General features: G+C 38.6%; 1 protein-coding gene across 15 annotated transcripts in view; it reads right to left on the bottom strand.

The window, feature by feature from the left end:
• The window catches only part of QKI (QKI, KH domain containing RNA binding), a 158,323-nt gene that overhangs the window by 20,475 nt on the left and 120,425 nt on the right, over positions 1-17,423 (bottom strand). For all 15 annotated transcript variants that reach the window (XR_014582956.1, XR_014582957.1, XR_014582958.1 and 12 more), the window contains one exon: positions 1,449-1,536. Coding sequence is in view for 12 of the 15 variants with exons in the window: in XM_083832564.1 (XP_083688690.1) it covers positions 1,449-1,536 (88 nt within the window). In the remaining 3 variants the exon portion in view is untranslated. The remainder of the gene's footprint in view (positions 1-1,448; positions 1,537-17,423) is intronic.

The following is a 17,423-nucleotide window of genomic DNA, read 5'->3' as shown; positions in this document are numbered from 1 at the left end:
ATTTAATTAACTTACAGGTGGTCTGAGAAGAGAAATGCATGGGAAAGATTTTCATATTTGAGAGGGTGGGTTTTGTGGATTTATTTCAAAAATGCTCAGGCAATGTAGAATTAAAAAAAAACACCAAAATTTTTGTTTGTTTTTATACTAAAATAAACCACTATGGATTTCACATCCTCCATTTTCAGTAAAGTCAAAAACACAAACAATGAAAATGTCTTATAACCAAAATGTGAATATTATTGTGGAAATCTCTAGTCAGAAAATGAAAAAAATCCATCATCCCACTTATACTGTTAAAATAGACTGATGGGAATAGATCAGACAAAGAAATCGCTCAGATTAATATAAAGATTTCTATGCAACAGTTTGCATCAATTTATTCTGAAAGCTATTTCACTCATAAATTTGCAATAGATTGGGGATTCAAATAGGTTTAAAACTGAGCTAGCTTTAGATATTATGATGTTCATTAGGGGTGAAGATTTACCACCACCATTGTGGTGGTAAAAGCCCTCGCTTACGTATCTTTTTGAATCAGAAAAATTACACTGGTGTAAGCACTCTCAAATTGGCCTAACCACATTCCAAGCTTTAAACATATTCAACACTGAAATGGAGTCTGTGTGGGGAAACAAATTTGCAAATATCAGTAGGCCCTTAGTGAAAAGACTGATTTATCCGTGCTTACATTTGACATCTGTATCGTAGCTACAGCAAAAGTTTACTTTGGAACAGTATCAGAAACTACACTTGCAGAAGCAGAAATTAGATTTTAATCTAGAAAAATAATTTGTATCACACATAACAGGTATATGCTGTTTTTAGTAGGCGTATATAATTAATTTTCAAGTGTAAATCTGCACATACTTGCGTTTGCAAAAGCATCTCACACAAATCTAATGGAAGAAATTGTAAAAATGGCTCATTACATCACTGATCCCTGTGAACTCAGCAGTGAAATCAGTTGATGAATTGTTGGAAAAAACATAACACTAGGGGAACACATGCAAGGCAAGATGAAAGGAAGGAATATAATACAGAAAAACGTATTCACAGTATCCTGAACATCTGTAATACTTTCAAACTGAATCTCTAAAAACATAATTGAAAAGGAGTCCACTGCCCTTTATATTAAGGAAAAAAAATAATTGTAAAATAGAAAAATCTGGCTTAAGAGTTGAATTTTGTTTGAACTATGTATTTGTAAATATTTCAGCCCAGACATGTTGTTCTTAAAGAAACACATTAACAAAAAACAGAAACAACAACAACAAAACACAAAACACCAAAAGACTTGCAAAACTTATCTACAGAAGATCATCTGTAATGACTTCCTACTGTTTTCCTACACAGTTGTTACTGTCCATTTACCTGAAAGCAGCTTTAAGAATCAAAACCTTCAAATACTACTGTTGCACTGACCCTCAAGATTATAACATGCTTACGTGATTTGATGTTGGCATCTCTGTAGGTGCCATTCAGAATTGCAAGCTCCATCAGCTGCATCTTCTTAAGGCTGTCTTCTCCTTCTGCCTGTATATGAAAAGATGGAAAGAAAGTCAGGCTTATTAATTTACTAGTGCATAAGATCTAAGGGACGCAGAATAAACTGCCTGCAAGTTTTAGCCAAGGAAAGTATCTGCTTACCCATTACTGACAAAACCTTTATGTTTTGTTAATCTTTCCTTAAAATTAAGTACAAGTTGTCTGTTTCCTATCATTAACTGGTACTGATACATATCTTAGAGGGTTTTAGAAAAGTCTCATACCATAAACTGAAAAAAAAATAGTAAAATAAAATAAAAAACTGGGTTAAATTTAAGTCAATGCTTGACAGAAATTATTTAGGTAAAAAATTCTCAAGCTTTAGTAAAAAATTTTACATACTATTAAACTGATCTTTAAAAAAGTCTACTATTGGACCAGAGGAAGAATAGAAACCCAAAGTTTTATGTAAATTTTGATTTATTGTAACATGTTCCACTGTACTTGAACCTAACTACTCCTGGAAAAAATAAAAATCTTTGAGCAGCTTTTCAAATATCAACAACTGCTATATTGCAGAATTCATAATTTTGGAACACGTAGATGTTGTCTAATGAGGACATAACTACTGTTTATACAGTATACATTATCCTTAATTTTTTGTTTCAATATAGATGACTTGACTGAAGTTATCAATTCCTCTGGTGTCTTGCAATTCGCATAAATATGCAGTATTCAGTAAAAAAAAGCAAAAAAACCACCACCCACCACAGAAAAAAACACTTTTTCTGTTACTAATAAAAAATATTATAATTAGTACAGTTCTGAAGACCAGACATTTTCTGATCTGTTTTTCCAGAAATACTACCATTTGTTTAGTCTACCTCATATCAACCAGAAAACAAGATAACGACATAGGAAATCCAGGAGAGACAGTTAGATACTTTAGTGCTGAGTTACCACCTTGCTTCTCACGTTGTCTACCATTGCTGAAAAGTCTCACTCTTGGGAAAAAGGGTGCAGCTGAAATGTGAGCTGCATTTCTTAAACTGGTTTCTTGATTTTTTAATTTTTATTTTAACCGATCTTGTCTATTCACATAATAAATGTCTATTCACATAAAAATTCCAGATATTTGGAACAGGATTTTTAAATGTAATGACAACCTGGATCATAAGATACTGTGCCATTCATGGAAAATCTAACAAAGAGATTTCAGAGATAGTTGTTCACCTGTCTTAAACAACAACTCCAGCAGATGGTTTGAATTCCGACTTTCAAAAGGACTAGTGATTATGAAAAATACAATTAAAAAGCCACAAAGAATAGTGATCACCACCAACAACCTAAAAAAGCCTACTAAACTTTGTGTCCATTACAGCACTGCAATACTGAAATGTCTCCCAGACAAGTTATGAGTTGATAGGAATATCCACATGCAGTGGTTCCAAAGTGAACAGAAACATTTTCAAACTAGTTTAAAGCAAAATATTGTTATACATACTTAACTGCCAAAACATGGAGGAAGTAACTTACTAAATTGCAAAACAAAAAAAGAGAAAGTCTTAAAATTGCATTTAAGCAAATAAACTACTAATCAACACAGTAAGATGGGTCAAAACTACTTGGGTCAACACACTTTCAGATGCCAGAAATGAAAGTCCTAACCGTAATACTGAGGATTTACCTAAACACAAAAAAATTACAAACTAACAATTGACATTGTTGTTAAACATACAGAATATACTAGAAGAGTTAGACGTTACTTTATCTATTAAATACTGTATGACAGACCAAACTAACACTAATATTGAAAAAATAAATGCACATTCAATTAGCATTTTAACTACAAATTAACTGTGCAGTTAAATACCGTACTATCCAGATACCTCAGATTCCACAATCATTAAAATTAGACTCTCTGGAATACAAAATGTACTGATTATAGCATGCTTAATATGACACTCTCAGAACAGACTTACAATTTACATGCAAAGGATTTATTTATTCATTTTAAAGAATTTCTTATTCCACTGCATCATCACTGGTAAATTATCTATACTGTGTTGTCAACCATGATGCAATAAAAGCAATTCCAAATCTATTTTTCTATCCAGAACTCAAAGACTTTCGTCGTTCTGGATATAGCTTCATTTCTCCTAATTTATTTTGGCAATAAAGATTTTTAATACATTGATTCCCCTTTTCCCCTCCACCCATAATGGTTATTCTTTGCTATTGGCTTTTTGCTTGTGTTTATTTATTTAACAGAAAGTATGTAACAACAACAACAACAACAAAGCCCTACTCTCAATGTCACCTGCATCTCCCATATAGTTCCATCAGTGTTACTAAAATTGCATACTTCCTCCAAGTAAGAGTTCGGGTGATTGATCTGAGACACTATTAATGAGTCTCAGTAAATGCTGAATCTTACATTCCACTTGCTAGGATAATTTTAGTAACTCTGTTATCCCAGATTTCAGAGCATGGTAAATGTTTTCCAAATGTAATTATTTATAGGACAAAACTTTAAGATAGGAAACATTTTTTCCCTTCTGGCACCCCCAAAGGAAGGACTTACAGCAATTTAAAAGCAATAAAAGACAAAGTAATCATTCTTATAATTCTTATTTTGGATCTTTAATTTTCCTATAGGTCACTATGCTTTCTATGAGAAAACATGTGGCATTTATTTAGATTTTACAAAGTATGTTTACAAAAACAATAGCGGTCCTTAGAATACAAAAAAGACTGAGCCCTTAACTTTAATTTTGGCGATTTAATTCTCTGCAGTACTGCTCAGCAGTTGATAAAATTTTTATTCTTTTGAACGGACTCCAAAGCATAGTTTACAACATTTCTTTTTGGACGGTATCAGTGATAGTTCACAGGTTCAAGATGTGGACTTGCACTGCCAGACATTAGCGCTGCCTTTCAACTTTTGGCATTTGGTTTTTCAAAGCACCTATTGCAGGGGGAAAGCAAACCAACACACACACACACGAAAACCCCCACCGCTTAAAAACTTGTTCATCGCTGACCACAGGGCATCTTGCCGACTCCTCCCAGAAGATGGCACTGTTTGTTGCTCGATGCCACCACCTCCAGCCATGGTGCTCAGCACCCTGCCGGCACCGCTCCTCCTCCTGCAGCCCCTCGCACCCCGAGGCCACCATCTCCCCTCAGGGCACTGGCCACAGAGGCGGTTAGGAGCCCTTCAGATACCTCGGCGTGGCCTTCGACCTCTCGTTAGGAGCCCTTCAGATACCAGGGCACGGCCTTCGACCTCTCGTGCCAAGTTCTCTACTTGATCGTCATCCACCCATAGTCAAAACCTCAAGTTTCCAAGAGATGGGATAGCGAAACGGGCCCGCGTTTCCCTGTGGCCTAGCCTCTCGTCACTGCTGGCAGATGATCAAATGAGGCCCGTCGATGCAATCCATCTTAGCTGCAGGCATTTCTGCAGGCACTCGCTGTTACAGCAAAGAGAGGTTGCAGCTGGGATACAAAGGCAATCTCTAAAGGGACAGTACATTACCTGTACAATAGCTACAACAAAGCTCAGCCATTTGTACCAAAAGGAAGCTACTTTGAGCAAACATCAATAAGGTCACTTAAAGCCAGATTTGCATTACTAAGTTGAAGCTCAAGTGATTGACTCAATCCTCTCATCCTCTTAAATCTTCAGTGCTTTCCTTGTATTTCTCATGTGCAATATAACATGCTGATTAAGAAAAAAAAGCTATCTTGAAACCCAATTCTTTAAATGCAAGCACTTGCAGCTGCTCTCTGAATACGCACACTGAAGAGATGCAGTAAATCCTAACAAAGCCAACTACGTGCAGACAAGGGTGGCTGCTGCTCTGTCAACACCGGGCCAGCACTCCTCTCCTCACAGCAGCTCGGCCCTACTTGCACTAGCAGTAAAAAGACCAAATGCCTGTGAGCACCATCATTTTGAGCACCTGGTTTCCTAATATTTATCAGAGTAGGACTAATGGTCACAAGGTTTAAAACGCTAGTAACTGCTAGTGTCACCTACACCAAGCCTCTCTGCTGTACTTATAATATTTACCTGGTATTAAAACCAATGGAAGTTTCTTTTTTTATTGGCACGGTTTACAATTACCATGTTGCTTTTTTCATTCCTACAAAAATACACAATGGAATATTAAAAACCATCTTGACTTTGCCCTCTTCTAGAAACACAAAGGGGGAGCGTCACCTCACTGAGGTGAAAAAGAGACAGCTGTACAGACAAACATCTACATCCGAAAGGAGGTTTGAGGCCCATGCTGGAGATCCCACAAGAACCTGTGGAACACTTCCCAAAACATAAGAATCCCCCCCAAAGATATGCAATGCTCACCATATCGATGCCCACCTAGAGCAACAATTCTCCTACATTGGGTAACACTGGCCGTTTAGAAGAAAATTGAGAAGCACCATTATGTAATAAAATGCTGTCAGTGAGAGCTTGTTTCACATCATGAAACAGAGAGTTGGGAGAGAACACTCTATTGCCTTCTTACTTTTTTAATGACTTCATTTTAATTTCAATGTCCAAGCTTTAGTTCAACCCTATTGAACCTCTGGTATCTCAAGATCCTCAGAGAAATTATTTTGTTTAACTAATACTTCTGAAATCATTACATTTTAGGCCCTTAAATCCCTCAGATTCTCATACGCATACAGTGCGTGCTTCGGAGTACCATACATTTTAACTTTTTATTCATACACAAAACATACAGACATTGATAGGGAGGCCCAGGATCATGCTGGAAGACAGACGAGCACACAGTGCATTCTCTGCACTGTATTTCAGCAGTATATTCCAATACACTGCTGAGCAGAGATCCACGAGGGGCACGCAGCAGAGTACCCACACTGAGCCACACGAAGCTCCTTCGGTGCCTGCAGCTGAATTAATTCACCAACCCAACAATCCACTCAGTGATAGCAGAGATTCCTCATCCTGATAGAGCTGCTTGAGCCTCACGGTTCTTACCAGCTAAGTCTCAAAACGTATCCTGATTCTCATTACTAATGCTGGCAAGGAAAGCTCTGAGCCTTTCTGTACAAAGGACACATGCACTTTCCCCTTAAAATGTGCATTTTCCTCTTAAAGTAACTATGTTGGAAAATACAAAAAATATTTTTTCCTACATTCATAATAATAGAAATATGCTTATTTAGGTGATGTTAGTGACTTTTGTGGACAGTCTGGCTTCCAAATGTCGCACATTTTGGAAGATGCTTCTGCATGCTGCAGAAGTGCATGCCTGCACTTCAGCTGGATTCTCAATGGAACTGAGCTCAACCCTAGTAAAGTTGTAGTCAGCACTGGCTTTGGTTAAGGCTGCAGGCCTTAATCAGTTGTTTCAGGGCCATCCGTTCAGGATCAGACAAAGAGCAGCAGGTAGGAAGTGATGGTGAAACAAAGTGATGTATAAATCAACTGCAGATGCAAAGACAAGACATCAGTCAATCTTCCCCGGCCAACTGCATTGGTGCCTGTCCCACCAGGCTGATGGAAAGAATAACCAAGCAGCCCCAGCGAGGCAAGAGCACCAAAGAGCAGCATTCACCTTTCAAGTGCCTCAGCAACTTCTCGCACAGACTATACCTTCCCTGCCTGCCCCATACCACCTCTGGTTAAGCAGAAATATTCAGGGGTGGTTTGGCACCTTTCCTGCTGCCCTCAGAGAGGGAGCAGCTATGTCTTCCAGCTGATACCTCTTGTCGAAGTCCCCGTGCTTCTCTCCACATCACTTCAGGTTAAGAGTTTTGCCAAAAGCACAGTGTATTTTTACGTACGCAGTTAAGTTGTTAAATAATTTTATACACACTCTAAACAGAATGGCAGAGAACTTGGCAGCTTTGAAAAGACACTATACTAATGAACAAGAATAGATATGTAAAACCCTTCCTCAAACAGAAAAGTCACTTACAGTTGGCACATACAGTAAACATCTTGTCTCCCACCGTACCTCCGGAAAGACACATACACTAGATATGAAGACTTGTATTAACCTGTGTATCTGTATCAGACAAACGACCTGCAACTCATTAATTTAATATGAATTTTGGGAAAAACACAGCAGCACCACTGAAGTATTTTCTGTCACCGATCGTGCCTCTCTCCCGGCGCAGGCGCTGGTGCCCCGCAGGGGTCTGTCACCCTGCCTTCCCACATCCCCAGCTGCTGGAGCAGGGTAGCAGCTGCGGCTTCCTCGCCAGCGCTCCGACACTCACTTTGACTCAACGCGCTGTGGAATGCTTTTATCTAGCTGACAAAGAAAAATGTTCCACTGCAATTCACTTGTAGATCAGTAAGTATTCCAAACATACCATGCGCCAGTCAAACAGCCTTTACACATGAATGTCTCCATTCAGGGACAAAACCCTTCCATTCATAATTGATAAACAAAAAACTCACAAACAATATACTACAAATTCCTAGACATACACGTATTAGAACAAAAAAACAGATATCAGGCATCAATATATTATAAAATACGTTATAAAAGACCACAGGGAAATGAATCGGAAACCCTGATCATCAACTGCTCAAACCCTGATCAAACTGCTCACCAATTACCTCTGTAAAACACCAGATTTCCCTTTTGTAAAAGGCTAACTTTTACTTCTGGCAAGTTACTCTGTTACTCAGAGTTAAGGAATAAACATCCTGTAATCCCTTCCCCTCTAGAAATTTGACAAAGGCTTCTAAGTTTCCCATGCCTAGAACATAAATATGGATAGTTAGAAGCTGTTGGTAAACATTTCCCATTTACACTCTCTCATCCTTGTTTGTATACTTCCGATGGTGACGGAGCAGAAGGCCTACAACATCGCTTCGTTAGTACTACGGAGAATTTGCCAGAGCATTATTCTGGCATCACGCAGCAGCTACTCTTTTATCAGAGGAGGCTCCTCCACATACTTTGAGACAAAGTAAAATAAATCACTACTCTAAGACCACCCATATTTCTTAGAACCCTGTATGCCATTAATGATGCTGTGGCATTGAATAGGTGGCACGCTGTAGCTCAGTTATTTCTCTATTTCCTTTTCAACACTGATACACACTGGTGTGTCTATAAGGACAGGCAAAGATAAATTAGCATCATTATTTCTTCTGGGCAACACAGCCTGCTTATCTTCTTCAAAGCAAGCTCTCAGTTCAAATGATATGCAAAGAAGACCGTGCTGTTTCACTTGACAAATTCATTGGTCATAATGTTAAAGATACACTAGGGGGAAAAGGCAGCATATCTTTTTACACTTCCCATCACCTTATCTGACATATCCATGTTTAATCATGATACTTGGCTTACCAGTTATATTTTCGAGAGTCCTTATGCCCCCCTCCCCCACTTTCCATTTCTGCAACAAGAAAATACAGATAAGGTACTGAAAAATCAGCATGAAGCACATTTTATAAGCCAGACTGAAATATAGTATCAGTGGAACCCTCGGGGCTTTTTTTCACCAAATATCTCCCAGGTACTAGTTGTTAATGTATTGAAAAAATTTACCTGAAGCATTCTGCTTGACCGTAACGGATTTTTATGTCTGTCAACATTTCTTGAAGACAGACATAGCAGGATTATATTTATATCACAGAGTCTGGGGGTTTCAAGGAAATAACATCCCTTGGATTAATTATACTGAATGCCCAACAGTAATTTAAGTCCAAAATTTGCTTTTTGTTTAGCTCTTATGGATTATTTGTCTTTTCCTCACACCCCAGCCTTTTAAGTGTTAATAAAGTCAGTGACAAGAACCTACATACACCACACAGAACAGCAATTCACAAAGCTCCAGAACAGAAACACCTTTCATGATATATATACACCAACCCACCCAAAATCCTAAAAGAAAATAACATTTATACAGTACTCTCTACAATGTTTCCAAAAAGACAGAATTGTACTGAAATACATTAAGATTTATTTATTAATATATGTATTAAGATTCAAATGAAAGAGCAATCAATAATGTGAACTACAGCATTAGATCTATTTTTAGCAATGTGAAAGCCCAGTTAAAAAACTTTCAGAGTTAAACGCTATTTTTGGTATTTCTAATCTTGGACACCCAAAAGGTCCTCCTCGATGGTTAGTTTAATTCCGAAAAGAAGGAGCTAAACTACATGCACACTGAATGAAATGCTACCAGGTAAGCCTCCGGTATAAATTTTCCACACAGGACTCCACCAGCAACATCTTAACTACCTCAAACATCGTAGGAATCAGAACAGAGCAGGAATCAAACACGACCCATATCATGCAGGTCTTTATTCCAGCTATAGCTTTTGAAACAGACTAAACCATGCCAAAACACTTGGGAGACTGTGTTGATGCATTCCACTGACACTGGGACAAATGTTTCAACCCACCCTATACATTAAGTATATGATAAAAATAATTTCACCAACTTATGCTTCACAACTACCTACAATCAAGGTGGCTATTCTGATAGGTATAGATGAGAGGCAGTTGCTAGAAAAATAAAATTGGAATAATTAAAATATGTTTATGTAAGTCTAGCCTGATCTGTGACATTTATTTTTCCTTTGTTATCCCAGGAGTTTTCTATTCGAGGTTTGAGTTTGTAAACTGAACAGCTCTAAATTTCCCATCAGTACAGCAAAGACACTGACTTCAGATATCATCTCCTCCACCCTCAAAAAGAGCCCATTCTTTCAAAACTAGTATTTTGTTGCAAACTGTAGACTCAAATGCCAGCTAATTCTTTCCAGCTATGCTAATGTTTTAGTACATAAACAAAGCCTTTCATTCTCAAAATGGTACTGAAATATGACCCCATGTTTTCATATGTTAAACATGTCCATTATGTTTTTAATCTGTTCCCACACAGAAATAAAAAAAAAGAAAGCAAGAAAAATGACATTTCATTTCAGATCAGATTTACTAATCTAGGAAGAAAGTGACAAGTTCTCTCCCTTTACCGCAACAAAAGAAAAGTAACTGCTGGTGACAACAGTGAAAAGATTGCTGCTGTGAGTTAGGGTACATCTTTCAAGTGTACCTTCTCTTACATGTTTCAATAAGCACAGTATTCAGGGTCGCATGCTGTCACGTGGAAATTCAAACTATGGTAGTAACTTTTGAGACATTTTTATCTTCAGCTTGAGATGTCCTGAAAAGGTAATACTGACCAATTAAAATAAACTCATCTATTAGGATACAGAGTAATAGCATGAATGTTTAGACTTATCCAGTTATAACACACAGGGAGTAGCAGCCATCCCCAGTAGCTTCTTGGACTACCACACTGCTATAGTCACATTTTCAACAAGAATCATCACAACTAAGCGCGATGAGGAAACCAACTTAAATTGCTTCTGCATTTCACCTACCCTCCCTTTTGTAATAGGTCTACATTTTTTGGTTTCCAAAGGAACAGGATATGCAATGGCACAGTTCTGTTGACACTTGTTTTCCCTCTCTCGGGTGGAGTAGTCTAATGACAAATGACTATAATGTAGAACTCTGTATAAAACTACCATTTACATATACATACATATAAGATGCACAAAAATACAACTGACTTAAGTCTTAAATTTCTAGATCCCCTGAGGAAACAAAGTTGAAGGGACCTATGCACTCAGAATATATTCTTAAAGTAATTCTCAACAGCTGCTAAAATGTGAATGAGTACTAAAGTTCACAATTACTTCCAGCTGCTTACCAGTGTACGTGCAACCACAAATCTGTTGACTCTAAGGCATGCTTGTCTTACATACATTTTTACTGCTATTCTAGTATAGATGTTACTCTAAAAATTGAAGTTAATACTTCCATAAGCACCACAGACGCCCGTCCTACTTTCCTCGCGCTCCGAGAGCTGACGAGGCCCATGACCAGGCAACAGGAGTGTTCCAGCTGGCTGGGCTCCCCTCGCTTACAGCTGGCTAAAACCTGCTTTCACACAGCTTAAAAATATAGAGAAGTGAAAAAAAGAATGGTGTGCGCTCTCTTTTGGGGACTAGTATGTCAATCACATGACCTTCCGTTTGAAGGCTCAAGCTGCTCGAGGCAGTGTGTTGCTAGGGAGAAGGCTTTCTTTGCTATTTATTGAGCTTTCTTTCCAGCTTTGAGACTAGCCAATGATGATTTTCCAGAGACAGCGGCGTGAGCTCAGTGCTGCCTGGCCGAGGCTGTCAACAAAGGGCCTTTGAGGAGCGCTTCCTCCCGAGCGCGTGATGTGACATGACACGACATGACCGCACGCCCATGCGACCGAGGGACCTCCTTCCCGTTCCCCCACGGCGATCCCGTCAGTGCTGACTGACCGCCCCTTCATGCCCAGGTCCTCCGGCACTGCGGCACCTCAGCGCACCAGCCAGCAAAGCGCCCATCAGCGAGCAGCTGCCGAGGGCAGCGGGGAATCCAGGTAACCCCCAGCGCCTGCTCACGCTGCCACGCGGCCAGGGCCAAGGCGAGGCCTGCAAGCTTCTGTCAGTTCGTACCGTTGTTTTTATGTTATTGCTACCTATGTTTAGCATTTTAAAAGCCTTGTAAGGCAAAGTCCCAATATAGTTGGCCAAGAGACTTCTGAAGCATTCATCTTACAGAAAAATATGTACGGATTTTAGTTCTTCATTAATTCCATTAATCTTGGGCATCAGCACTTAATAGCTTCACTTACAAAAGATTAGTGTATTCTTAGTAAATCATGAAAAATCATGTCACATATTTCAGTTTCCTGTAACTATTCCACAGAAGTGATAATCATTTTACTTCTTCTATTAAGAAAAGCACGTTTCCAGTGTACTTCGTTCAGATTAATTGAAACATACGCAAGTCTTGTTTTAATTATTTTTTAATTACTCTTGAAGCTGGAGTAGGATGCATTGATTGTGTTAACGAAAGTAAAACCAGCTTCTTGCTTCAAGACATTCACCTTTTGGCTTTGGATGTTTATTACTTTAAAGGCCAGTATTTAGTGTCCAGATTTGGACAGATAAGAACCACCTATTTTTCATAATGTAATAGCTCAAATGCTCAACTTCACAGACAAAACTTTATTCTAAAATTTATAAATCCTTTAAATTAAAATTTGAAGACATTAACAATTATTTTCTTTATAAAGTATTACTAGAACTTTAAAAAAATACATTTTGAAAAAAGCATAATCAATTACAGGAAAAATACCTTTCCATTATGTTCCAATTTACACACACACAAAAAGTATCTCGGCAATTTATGTAGAGAATAGTTAGAAAAGCTTTCCTAAAACTATTTTTCTTATTAAACAGCAGTTTCCATAAGAAATGCTCTCTGGAGACTGAGGTAACAGTCCTCCTCCCCCAGCTTTCAAATGCCTTGCACAAATAGCAGGATCTACCACTTCTGTACATGGGACGTGTCAGAACAGTATCTGCTGCAAGCAGAGAGAGACACATTTCACATACAGAAAAGAGACTACAGTATAACAAATAGAGTCTTCTATCCAGAAGAGGCTTGGGATCATGAGCTGAGCATCAATGACTCACCAAAACAGGTGACTGCTTAACCTACTGGAAAGTCCCCAGCCATATTACTGAGCAAAACATTTTCACCTCTTTTTCCAAATATGCTATGTTACCAGAATACAGCAGAGCAGGTGCAGAGATGGGTGGAGACCTCAGTCTGCTTACCTCTCAGAAAAGATCAGACAAAGCTCACCCTGCCACTAGGAAACCTGTGGGGCAATCAGCAGTATCAGACCAGCAATGGCCTCAAGAAACCATCCAAACATTTCTTACGTGGCAAGAAGCTCCCACAGTACATCTTACGATCCTGGGAAGGTTCTCAAGACTGAGATGACTAAACAACAGGCTTACGGAGATTCCCTGAAGACTAGCTGAAGGGTGAGAAATGGGATACTTGTGGAGAAAAGGGGAAAGAATACAGATGTGATTGTTCTAGTCTTATTAAAACACAGGAGAAAAAAAAGCGGAAAATACTAATGTAATAAAGTAGACAAGAGTATCTGAAGTACCAGAATCATCACAGGCACGTAAAAAAAAAAAATAGAAAAAGCAAGCAAGAAAAAACACGTAAGAGTACAGCCTGAAATAAATGAACAGGACAAAACCAAAACAAAGTTAAGCACCAGCCACTAGCTGACTTGGTTGGCCACAGGAACCTTGCCGGACTGGATGCTGACACCTGAAGAGGCAACTGCATTTTGCCCCTGCGCTCCCAGCTGCTGCAGCACCCTGCTGGCTCCCTGGGCTGCTCAGCTCACCGAGCCAGCAGCAGGTGGTCCCCTGCCCCTCCTCCTGCACACAAAAGGGTAACTCTGGACCCGGTGCTTGGGAGAGCAGGATCAGCTTTGGCATTGAGAGTAGGATCAGCCTTGGCAATGAGAGCAGGGAAAAATGGAAGAACAGGTACAACAACTTTATCCTTCTCTGACTTGCTTAAATACAACTTCACTGCATTTTTATCCAGTGAGTAGATGCTACCTGTGTATCCTTCCTTTTGAGGTTGCCTTTGTCCCTTAGCCAAGCACTTTGCAGGCTATGATAGTTTCTCAGCATCATCCTCTATAAAGTTATTTCAGAGGAGTCTGTGCACCAAGGTCTTCTCCAGAGAATGCCCCCTTCCCCATGGCCCTATCTCCTCTATTGGCTGAAGTTAATTGCTGTAAATAACACTTCTCTTCTTCCCAAAGTTGAATATGAAGAAAGGTTTTCTGTGATGTAGGCACTAAATATCAAGAAGCACGACATATATAAAAATAAGAGTCCAGGGAGTCTCACGTTCCAAAAATGTAAAATATTGAAATACATTAAAATAAGGAATCAACTAACTAGTATCTGTTTTCTCAAATACAATTTAATGAACCTACATGATAAAAAAATTAAGTTCTTTAAGTCCAATTTTCTGTCTTCGAATGAGAGAAGTATATATCAGGCCTATCTTAAATAATTAATTTCCCCATCCTTCCCTGCTACTCTACACACTAATTTAAAAACCTGCCTCCTCAGCAGAAAACACAGACACAACATTTAAGTAACCATTTAGCAGGACTCACACTAAAAATTTGATCAAATTTGAGTGCAAGTTAAAGTTTATACTGGAACAGAAATAATCGAGTCTTTATTACATCAAAATTTCATTTAACAGTTTTCCTTTTCTGATTTTAAAACAGCTGAGTACCTGAACTGTGGCTGAAACACACTGCAGTCACCAAGCCACCCTTGATCAATGCTGTCAGCCCATGCTCAGGGAATTGTTTGTGATAAATTACCCTACGATATTTTTAAGGGGGAGCTTCCCCTGTAGCTTTCCAACTAACCTTAAATGCCAAGTGCATATGGTATCAACTTCGTGAAGAACAGGCAAAATTCTAATATTAAAATATGAAATCCAACCTAATAACGTCAAGCTGTTCAAATGGTAACTTTTCTTCCCATACATTCACTTCCAGTGCCTGCACATCACCTCCTCCAAACTGAGTTTTCAGTTTCTTCTCAGACAGATTCTTACATCTTTGTCACAGAATTCAAAACTCTCCCATTTTCTTATTTCTAGATTTCATCCTTGATTTTCACTTCTTTCTCCAAAAATCTGTTTTAATATTGTTCAGAGACTCCAGTTCTCTAAACACTTATTGTTCTAATGCAATCATTACGAGAATGCAACTCTTTCATATCCAAAATAAATTGTACAATGAAACTGTCTTTCAGAGACTGCAGAATTATCATTTCACATTCCAGCAGACAAGGTGCACACCTAGAAGTAAAAGCAGCTTAAAATGCATTCTCTACAACAGGATAAATCACCTGAGCCCTTCTTAATCTCCTGAACTGTGGAATCTCATGAATATTGCAAAATAATACCCAAATTCACATATTCTCTAACTTTACGGATTATATACTTATACACAGTACCTTGCATTAAAAACCTCCTTCCATGTGTGTAAAAGTGATTTACAGAAATAGAAAATTACATGAAAAATGGAAAAAGAGCAATTAAAGCTTTCAGTTACAAAATGCAAACAAAAATCAGGTATCAACCTAAAAAAGAGATGCATGTTTTTGGACACTAAGAGTAAATGAAGAATATTCATTTTCTCATCACTGACGGGAAGAGAGGAAAGTACTATTCCTTAAGTCAAAGAAAACACAGATAGTAAAGGTCCAAAAGAATTGAAAAGCTAGGGCAATTCTGAAATAATTCCAATAAAAGTGAATGGATTTTTGTTTCTGAAATGCATAAAATTAAGCTGCGCAATTGAGTTCAGTAAGCTGAGACCTTAAAAAGCTGACACTGGAATGAGTATCGATCAGATGGAAAACTTACAGAGAATTACTTCATTGGAAACGAGTTCAGACAAGTCTACCTAAAATACAACATGTGATGCTAGAACACAAAAAATCAAAATACTATCTTAAGACTTCTTCCTAGGCTATAAACTTCTGGGTGATTTGGCTGAGGCTTTATATTGCTGTCAAAGGAGTCAAATGGTTTAAAAGATGCAAAAAAAACCCATCTCTCAGCTGGCACCTCTGATGTACTTTCAGCCAAGACAACTCGTGGTGTTCACAACCCTACTCTTTCCTCTCTTTTGCCCTCCTGTATCCAACGCTTTATCCATACCTGAGCCATGTCAACTGGCTAAACTGGAAAGACTTTTTTTGGGAGGTGAGGTGAGTTGGGGGTTATGAATGGTTTTCTGTCAGATTACCATACTGAAAGAGCTCCCTGCAGGCTCAACTGTGCGTCAGCATCAGGGAGGAGAAACTGGGGGAGCTGAGACTTCCCCCGAATGGACCTGTCCATTGACTCAGCTCCGTGCAGAATTAGCCTTTGTCTTGGAATGAGGACCCTACAAAAGTCAATTAATTTACTGATATTGTTTTCATCTTTCTGTATTATATTCTTCTGTAGAACTATCTTGAGTGAGAAGTGTTGATTTCCATCAGCCAAGAATGGCATGCATTATGACACATTTTGTTTCCGGGCTTCTGCACACAACGTTAATTTTTGCACACCACCATGTAAATGCTACTCTGCTATGGAGTTCGGATACCAGCAGCACGCGCACACAGCTTCAACTCCCAAAAGTTTACAAGATAGTGACTAAGTGAAAACAACTGCACAAAGAAACAAGCTGCAGGAATCTAAAGATCTGAGGTCAATATGGCAATGCCAAAATTAAATGAAAAATGGATAAAAATACTTTAAAAATTGTATCAGAAAAGGGGGGGGGGGGGGGGGGCATGCCCTGAGAAGAAACAGCTGCTACCCTACCGAATGCAGCAGAATGCACATTTCTTTGATTCCCTGGATTCCTGCACCAACAGGAGCCAAGAACCCCAGAAATGTAAGAAACTAAACACAGGGAATGAGTGCTTTTCACAGCTTTCCACTTTTTCCCACCTTTGATATCTATTTCCTGAATAGCCCTGTCTGCTCTGGTGCACAAAATATTGTGGGTTACTTCTCTACTGTTTAGCAAATAAAATCAGGTCATAGAAAGGCCTAAGAAGTGTTATTTTGTTATATCCATTCACAAAATAAGTAACTGAAGTCTGCAGTTGGGTTCAGCAGTGAAGCAGAAAGAGGATTTTACTTCTATATGTTGAACAGGCTGATCACATCTCATGAAAACAGCCCACAGTTGGAATCACAAATTCAGACCTCCGCAGGTCCAACTCAGTTTTGCCTAAGACAACATAATAGATAATTTGAGTCCTATACAGTTGTGTTTTTTTTTTTTTTTAATACTGTTCTTTTAGATGATAAAACCAAAGGGTTTCTCTCTGCGCTGCTAAAAATTTGTCTTCTATTAGGTAACCTGACCGTTGCATATCCTTCTCCAGAATGAATGAAGACATTTCTGAGGTAAGTGATCAGTAATTTTCATGTTATCAAAGGCCCTCATTACAAAAAAAAAAAAAAATT

The sequence above is a fragment of the Anser anser genome (assembly GCF_964211835.1).
Source record: "Anser anser genome assembly, chromosome: 3".
Taxonomy (NCBI): Eukaryota; Metazoa; Chordata; class Aves; order Anseriformes; family Anatidae; genus Anser; species Anser anser.
The sequence above is the reverse complement of the archived record's forward strand: the minus strand, read 5'-3'. Positions and strand labels throughout refer to the sequence as shown.